Source organism: Salvelinus fontinalis, chromosome 26 (genome assembly GCF_029448725.1).
Source record: "Salvelinus fontinalis isolate EN_2023a chromosome 26, ASM2944872v1, whole genome shotgun sequence".
Taxonomy (NCBI): domain Eukaryota; kingdom Metazoa; phylum Chordata; class Actinopteri; order Salmoniformes; family Salmonidae; genus Salvelinus; species Salvelinus fontinalis.
Genome location: NC_074690.1, coordinates 155191 through 165000, shown reverse-complemented (window position 1 = coordinate 165000; position 9810 = coordinate 155191). Strand labels below are relative to the sequence as shown.

Sequence of the window (9810 nt, the reverse complement as noted above, 5' to 3'; positions counted from 1 at the left end):
GATTTCATGAATGGAAACAGCTGAATCAAACCTGCACTGCAAGACAAAACTTCCTCAAAAACACTTTCCCTTTAAGTTGGTGTGTTGTTTGATTTTGGTAAAACCTAGAGTATGTCCCTTCAACTTTGCTTTTGGCATTTTACGAGTAAATTGGTTTATATTGTTTGACTTTTTTTTTAAATTTTACGATAAAACTTTTCTATCTTGTCATAAGGTACCATTGAGAAAATTGAGAAAGAGAGAGGTCCTACGTTGACATGCTATGCTACGTTGACATGCTATGCTACGTTGACATGCTATGCTACGTTGACATGTTTTGCTACATTGACATGCTTTGCTACATTGACATGCTATGCTACGTTGACATGCTATGCTACGTTGACATCCTTTGCTTCTTTGACATGCTATGTTGACATGCTTTGCTACGTTGACATGCTTTGCTACGTTGACATGCTATGTTGACATGCTTTTGCTACGTTGACATGCTACGCTACGTTGACATGCTATGCTACGTTGACATGCTATGCTACGTTGACATGCTACGCTATGTTGACATGCTTTGGGGACCGCACTTGGACCGTTTGCTTTTTTATGACTGGCATATACTCCTGTATTATTGCTCAGATAGGCATATGCTGTGCTCATTTCAAAGATTTAGCGCTGGCCTGCCCAGCGTAAGCAGCTTGTGGGAGCAGCCAACTGCATGGGGGCACTCACAGACTCACACAAATGACACCCTATTCCCTATATAGTGCACTACTTTTGACCAGAGCTCTATTCCCTATATAGTGCACTAATTTAACTTTGTTGGAACGAAGCACAAACAGAGATAAACAACCAGACAAACCTGTTTACATATCAGGGTTTAACAGTGTGACTGTGTCCCAAATGACACCCTATTCCCTATATAGTGCACTACTTTTGACCAGGGCTCATAGGGCTCTGGTCAAAAGTAGGGCACTACAGTATATAGGAATTAGGGTGCCATTTGGGACACAGTCACACTGTTAAACCCTGATATGTAAACAGGTTTGTCTGGTTGTTTATCTCTGTTTGTGCTTCGTTCCAACAACACGTGCGGGCTAATAGCATATTTCACAAAATCTAAATCTTGCTCGAATCTCGTGAAGCCATTTGGGAGTCCATTGAAGGTACATGGAGATCATTTTGGATATGTCAAGCTAAATCAGAAGTAAACCTGAAATCAACCTGAACTCAACCTGAAATCAACCTGAAATCAACCTGAAATCAACCTGAAATTTACCTGAAATAACCTGAAATCAACCTGAAATTTACCTGAAATAACCTTAACTTGGGACTGTGATGACTAACACTTTATTGGCATGGGAAACATATGTTATCATTGCCAAAGTAAGTGAAGTAGATAATAAACTCAAGTAAATTAAACAATAAAAATTAACAGTAAACATTACACTCAAAGAAGTTCCTAAAGAATAAAGACATTTCAAATGTCATATTATGTCTATATAAAGTGTTGTAACGATGTGAAAATAGTTCAAGGGAAAATAAATAAACATAAATATGATTTGTATCAATGGTGTTTGTTCTTCATTGGTTGACCTTTTCTTGTGGCAACAGGTCACAAATCTTGCTGCTGTGATTGCACACTGTGGTATTTCACCCAGTAGATATGGGAGTTTATCAAAATTGGGTTTGTTTTCAAATTCTTTGTGGATCTGTATAATCTGATGGAAATATGTGTCTCTAATATGGTCATACCTGTCTCTCTCTCTCTCTCTCCACAGTGCTGGTCCTGTTGATCATCACCATGCAGCGACGGAGGAAGAAGGAGCCCTTGATCCTGGACGAGGAGCGTGACGTGCGCGAGAACATTGTGCGCTACGACGACGAGGGCGGCGGCGAGGAGGACACCGAGGCCTTCGACATGGTCGCTCTGCGCAACCTCAACGTCGTCCGCGAGAGCGGCAGCAAGAACCGCCGTGACGTCACCCCAGAAGTGCCCACCCTCTTCTCGTCTTCCCGGCCACCGCCGGACAACGGCATCTTCCGCGAGTTCATCTGGGACCGGCTGAAGGAGGCCGACGTGGACCCGTCAGCACCGCCCTACGACTCACTGCAGACGTACGCCTTCGAGGGCAGCGGCTCAGCCGCAGAGTCCCTCAGCTCGCTGGATTCGCTGAGCATGGACTCAGAGCAGAACTACGACTACCTTAGCGACTGGGGGCCACGCTTCAAGAAACTGGCAGACCTCTATGGCCACAACGACGGCGGCAACCTCTTCGTCTCTTAGCCCTCGGTTGAGCCCCGCCGAAACCATCAGTGCGGACAACAGAACAAACAAGTGAAGGAAACGGAAGGATATGAATAAGGATACAAGAAAGGACATTTTAGATGACGATAGGATGATGCTGTACTCTGAGAGGACATTTTGATTGGTGTGTATAAATGCATCAATGTAGGTTGAGAATAAACTGTAGGATGGTGGTTTTCCATTCAAAAATGTTTTTTTTTTGGGGCACTCTACATACTGGCTGGATTTTTCAAAGAAAGACATTTTGGAGATTTTGTTAGTAATGTTTTAACATGATGTAAATGGTGCAAAGCTTAAAATGTTGGGACGGTCTCCAGACCCGTTTGGAAGGACCTCAACGCACAAATGTCCAGACTTTCGCATGTCACAATGATGTTCAAACGGGACGAGGAGTGAACCGATATCTATGCTTCAGTGGTGTTACAACAGTGACATTTTCAAGTACAACATCTTGTCATGGTGAAATAAATAGCCTGACCTCTTCAACTGGCCCTGTAGTCTGTCCCAGGGTTCACTATGATCTGTAACATTTGTTTCAAACGGATATTTAGGGGTTCACAGCTTTGCTGTTAAACCTATTGTTATTCTTAGATTATAATGTTTTCCTTGACATGGTAAAAATAACTCAAGCTTAGATTGATAACTTTTGTTTGAATTTGGCACACAGAAACTAGAGGCCATGAGTAACCTGGTTTAAAAGAATGGTATTGATTGACCTATAGGTGGCGCTGTTATACGCAGTCTCACTTAAACCGTCATATCCGCCGCCCAGTTTGACCTACAGTCTTTAAACTTTGTATGTAGGTGTCTTTCCTCATGCTGAACAAATTTACCTCAAGGACCCATAAGGCCAGCCAGGATAGATTTTCCTTCATCTTGGACATTTTGGAAAACCTTTGAAAAACGTATGCTCATGATAAAAATAACATAAATAAGGGATTGGCTAACAGGGCTGAGTAATTATTAAATCTAGAAATCTGATTTACTTGTCCATTTAAATCCTTTGTAAATCCATTTCACAATGACCTGTCAATTTGTAACTTGTTAAGTTTGACATTGATATTGTTAAAGGCCGAATTGAGCTGTTTTTATATCAATATCAAATAATTTCTTGTTAACAATTAAATACCTTACTGTAATAGATTTCCATTGAAATGGACAACAATAGCTTTTTAGCAAATAACTATTTCTCAAGCAAGAAGGATTTTCTGGGAGTGGTGTAAGTGGGGATTGGAAAACTCAAAACGAGCTGTTATTGGCAGGGAGGTTTGGAACTCTTTGTTATTGGTCCATTAACCAATTTACCGCCTGGTGATGTCACCAGGTGGTAAATTGAACTCCCGCCCATGCAAACCTTCTGATTACAACATTCAGTGTAGATTGTATTTTCAAAGAGTTATTGACAAATAAAAATTTGGATGTAACTTTTTTTTTTACTACAAATCTATTCCACAGTGGCCTATCAAAGTGAAACTATTATTGACATCCCTAAAACGAACCACACGGAATTATTATTAAATCACTATTTTCATATGTACCACTAATGCTCAAAACCACATTCTCCTCATCAAACCATATGTCACTTTCACTCCATATTTTGATTGCACTTAAAGGAAGATCCTTCCTGCATGATAGAGTGCTTTGTTATTCAATTGATCTTGTGTCCTTTGTCATCCTGTGAACCCTGTTCATTGCTGCTGGCAGGCAGTTAAATTTATGGAACAGATTCTCAAAACAGGATAACTCCTTATGGATTTTACAACAGGTTTTCATCAATGGTGGATTTGATCAATTCAGGCTTACTCTGGTCCATAGTCAGTAGGGCTCACCGTAGCAACATTTTTTGAAACAGAAATGGGTGTTTCTTATTCGACTGGTAGTCCAGTAGTCTCTCCCTTTTCTTCCATTTGGTGCCTAACGAACACGGTCATGGTCATGATCTACAATCCTATAACGGTATCGACCTGTCCGATTTGTCCACTCTCACGCTCAAGTTTCCACGTGCTTAGATTGGCACAAGGCCTCTGAAGTTCCGAATGAACGTGCTTAGAGTGTCGCAATGCCTCTGAACGGTGTAGCAGGGAAGGTGAGATACGGCAAAGAGACACTGGGGTTGGGTGGGTAGCGATGAAGAAAACACTACCATGTCAGAGCCTGGAAGCCTTGTAAACATCTGCAGTGAATGCACCGTATAGGTAAGTTGAAAATGTAAAGCTGTTGTGATTGTTTTTATCTATTCTATGAGGTGTTCTAGCAACCATGATGGTTAAAATTGTTTTTCAGTTGTTGATTTTTTTTTAAGGAAGCATAGCTGTAACAGCATTGGAAAATACAGTTAGTGTTGGGAATGTCTTTACAGCTAAGCTGTGGGCACTTGTTAAAAATACCAAGCCAAGGAGAATGTCAACAGTGAATTTTGCATGCAGTGAGTAGAAATGGAACTGTAGGAAATCCAGGATGGGAAAAAACAAGGGAAAAACAGCAGGGGAAACAAACAAAATCTAGTTTTTGGTTAAAGAGCTCTGATGAGGCCTTATACATTTGATGCTCATTAGTTGGAGAAAACATTACACCATAAATGGAACCGACACAGTTCTGCATATTCTTTATCACACTATCGTGCTGACCCAAACCGTACAATGTTGACAATACATAATTTTTTGGTTGTCATTGTCCCATTGTCAACAGTTTCATCAACTATAGTGGATGTGTAACACACCACCCTCACGTGTATAGTTCAACAGTACAGTAAAATGTTACTTAAATCCAACAGGTATAATGAAGTACAATGCAGTCCAAATGCATTGATCGAGAGCAACAACATTACGCACCTGGTAAGATCCCTCTTATAATATCTTCAGTTTCAGCTCATAACGATCTTCATTTTCAGCAACATCTTCAAATAAAGGTGAAATAAATACAATTTATCATCAGCTATTTTGAGGCTGTTGAACAAATGTATGCCTACAAATATCTAAAGTTGATTATACACGTATAATATACGTTGTATTATATTATTCTTTACTAAAATAAATCGTTATACTGTTGGCTTGAAGTGTTACCTGAAATTAGGAAGACATGTGCCTATACTTCTTTAAACAGCCATCCACAGTACAGTATTTAGTTACATAAAAACAACAAAACCTTTTATAGGATTCTTTTCAGTTAGAAAAGCACATTTCATGAATATCTTTTGGGGGGGATTTCAATGAATGCATTTTAGCTAATCTCTACCACAACTGATAATTAAGTAATTCTGCTTCCAGTGATGATAATGAAGATTGAGGTTATTTTCTTTAGTAATGGCTGTCGTCGTTAAGGAAACATAATTATTTGTTAACTGCCTTGCTAAATGGAATTTTAAAGAGATATCGAAATCTCGTCAGGCCTGCCTCGAAGTTCTAATAAATATACTTTTAATTAATCATTGCCAGAGATCATCTGCACTTGGATGAGACCCAAAGGGAGAGACTTTGCTTTACCACAAAAATGTGTGTATACAAAAAGATATATACACAAATTAAAACTATCGTCGATAATATTATGAGTTTGTTCTATATTTCTTTGGTATAGAAAGTTGTATTTTATCCATGAAGCATTTCATTTGCACCCATTCTTAATTGACTCATTTGCTGTTCTTGTTACGGTATTAGAGTACTGCAAACCTTTAGGTTATAGTGGAGACTTAAGGTGTGCATGTCTTCATGTCATATATCCCACCTGTACAGCTGTACCTGTACATTATTACTTGTGAGGGACGTACTAAATTACGAGAAACAAAAAATAGCCCCGTTTCAGACTGATTGGATGCATAATCACTTTTTGTGAATAGCAGCAAATAGTGTAACGGTGGGTCCTGGCAGTACCTTGACGGTCTTTCAAAAGAAATATCTAAAATGTCATCTTGATAATTAATGCCACGAAATATTGATGTCATAATTCATTTTATTAAAGAACTTAAGCGTTTAGGAGTACCTGCACGTCTCTTTTAGTGGCTTATATATATTTTTTCTATTTTACATTTATGTAAACAACTTTGTGATTATTTGGTTGATGGTTTTTTTTTTTTTTTTTTACGAAAGCATTGTATGTACGCACGGCTTGTTTTCACTCTGATCTAAGAAATATTACACCCGGTGAATATCAAAGTGGCCTTGCCTGTTAGGAAAAGAGAAAATGGACAAACTGGTGTCAGGTGACTGATGATGTGTTCACAAAGAGGGCATCCTCAGTCTCAGCAGGACTTGTGTCAGTCTCACCGTAGACTGACGACATTCTGACCCCAACACAACTCAACACTGCTCAGCAGACAATCACTGCTCTGTTCCCACGCCCCCCCAACTCAGCCAGTCTTGTGTATTTGTGCATAGAGAGAGGAAACTGAAACTCACATTTTTTTTGTAAAGGAAATGTAAAAGGAAATGCCGACAATGGCTCTTGACTGTAAGTCACCTGTTCAACTTTCAATAAAGTCATAAATACTGTTTCATTCTAGAGTTTTTGTCTGAAGGAATAATATGTTGCCTTGTAACTTTTCACATTGCACCCTAAAAATGTATTGAGGTTCACTTGCATACCGACTAGATCTGTCACAGTCTCACGTCATGTTTCCTACTAAAGTCACATTTCCAGATGTCAAATATCGATTTGTTTAAGGTTAAGTTTATCCATTATATCTGAAATCTTAAGGTTAGGCATTAACTCTGAATGGTTAAGGTAAGGGTTAAGGTTAGGCATTAACTCTGAGTGGTTAAGGTAAGGGTTAAGGTTTGGGATCGGCTTAAAAACGAACATCTCAAAAACAACTTTCTATCACTAGAATCGAACTTGCAACTTTTGGAATTAGAGCAAAACCCAAACCTACTTGAAGGTAACAGAGCTCACTGCTGCCCCTAGTGGCCGGTTTCCACGTCATCTCCCGACGTCCTCAGACACGGATGGACGTCGAATACTGACTTGTATCACGGGTGACCTGGGTGTGCATAAAGTATTTCATTGCATCGGTTGGTGAAGACTCAAACAGTTTGGCCGGAAGCATGAGCAGTAAGTGATTTTATAAATGGTAAAATATGTTTTGTAGAGGGCTATTGGCTTACGCACAAATCATCTCAATAATAGCTTAAAAGAAAACCAGACCTGCAAATGAAACACACAGATGTAGAATAACCGAGTTCATAGGCCAAACCTCATGGATACAGTAGCCTTTGTTCTTATCTCTGACTGCAAATGAAACACACAGATGTAGAATAACCGAGTTCATAGGCCAAACCTCATGGATACAGTAGCCTTTGTTCTTATCTCTGACTGCAAATGAAACACACAGATGTAGAATAACCGAGTTCATAGGCCAAACCTCATGGATACAGTAGCCTTTGTTCTTATCTCTGACTGCAAATGAAACACACAGATGTAGAATAACCGAGTTCATAGGCCAAACCTCATGGATACAGTAGCCTTTGTTCTTATCTCTGACTGCAAATGTAATGGTTGCTGCTGCAGCGAGTTGATTGCTGTGACATGTTTGTGTTTTGTGCCTCACAACCGACCATTGATTGCAATCAATCTTGACATAGGGGATACACTTGTTCAAAACAACACCAGTGAATAACTGCATTATGGTCTTGATATGCAGCTATTATTTTAGATAATGGTAGATTCTTTCCTACTCATAGTCACTTCCTTTCACACTTACTGAAAGAAGTACAGTTTTTATTTAGAAAATGTATTGATTACATCAGACACCATCAGTCTGATAGACTACTATTGATTACACCAGACACTCTGATAGACTACTATTGATTACACCAGACACTCTGATAGACTACTATTGATTACACCACCACTCTGATAGACTACTATTGATTACACCAGACAATCTGATAGACTACTATTGATTACACCATCAGTCTGATAGACTACTATTGATTACACCACCACTCTGATAGACTACTATTGATTACACCAGACACCATCACTCTGATAGACTAATATTGATTACACCACCACTCTGATAGACTACTACGGATTACACCAGACACTCTGATAGACTACTATTGATTACACCAGACACCATCACTCTGATAGATTAGTATTGATTACACCATCAGTCTGATAGACTAATATTGATTACACCATCAGTCTGATAGACTACTATTGATTACACCAGACACTCTGATAGACTAATATTGATTACACCATCAGTCTGATAGACTACTATTGATTACACCAGACACCATCACTCTGATAGATTAGTATTGATTACACCACCACACTGATAGACTACTATTGATTACACCAGACACCATCACTCTGATAGATTAGTATTGATTACACCAGACACTCTGATAGACTACTATTGATTACACCAGACACTCTGATAGACTACTATTGATTACACCAGACACCATCACTCTGATAGATTAGTATTGATTACACCAGACACCCTGATAGACTCATATTGATTACACCAGACACCATCACTCTGATAGACTAATATTGATTACACCACCACTCTGATAGACTAATATTGATTACACCACCACTCTGATAGACTACTATTGATTACACCAGACACCCCCACTCTGATAGACTACTATTGATTACACCAGACACTCTGATAGACTACTATTGATTACACCATCACTCTGATAGACTACCATTGATTACACCATCACTCTGATAGACTACTATTGATTACACCAGACACATCACTGATATACTAATATTGATTACACCACCACTCTGATAGACTACTATTGATTACACCAGACACCATCACTGATAGACTAATATTGATTACACCACCACTGTGATAGACTACTATTGATTACACCAGACACCATCACTGATAGACTAATATTGATTACACCTCCACTCTGATAGACTACTATTGATTACACCATCAGTCTGATAGACTAATATTGATTACACCATCAGTCTGATAGACTACTATTGATTACACCATCAGTCTGATAGACTACTATTGATTACACCATCAGTCTGATAGACTCATATTGATTACACCACCACTCTGATAGACTACTATTGATTACACCAGACACCACCACTCTGATAGACTACTATTGATTACACCACCACTCTGATAGACTACTATTGATTACACCTGACACCAGCACACTCACAGACAACAATTCATACTAGTCATTCTGTTGGGTGGCTGCATGTCCCTCCTCAGTCCTCACCCTCCCTTTTCTCAATTTACCCCTGAGCAGGCAATCTATGTAGCCGTGACTTTTGCTTCACTATCGATTCTCTTGCAGAATTGGATATATGATTTTATACATTAAATGAAATTGCTTTAAGGAAAATCTAATTATTCGGGCTAAGAGCCTTAGGAAAAACTCATTATAAAGGCAACGATAATTAAGCAAGTGGACGGCCATTTTACGCCTAGGCAACAGGAGGGCGTTGTAGTGCGTTGACCTACGTTGAAAACATACTGAAAACAACTCACTGACTTTGATATGAAGTCAGAACATGTTTGTCTTTCAAAGGTA

The 9810-nt window shown here is 39.1% G+C and overlaps 1 protein-coding gene across 2 annotated transcripts in view; it reads left to right on the top strand.

The window, feature by feature from the left end:
* The window catches only part of LOC129823526 (cadherin-7-like), a 128945-nt gene extending 122158 nt beyond the window's left edge, over window positions 1–6787 (top strand). For both annotated transcript variants that reach the window (XM_055882318.1, XM_055882317.1), the window contains exon 12: window positions 1767–6787. In XM_055882318.1, coding sequence (XP_055738293.1) covers window positions 1767–2272 — 506 coding nt within the window. In that variant the 3' untranslated portion in view covers window positions 2273–6787. The remainder of the gene's footprint in view (window positions 1–1766) is intronic.
* Window positions 6788–9810: the final 3023 nt, after the last annotated feature.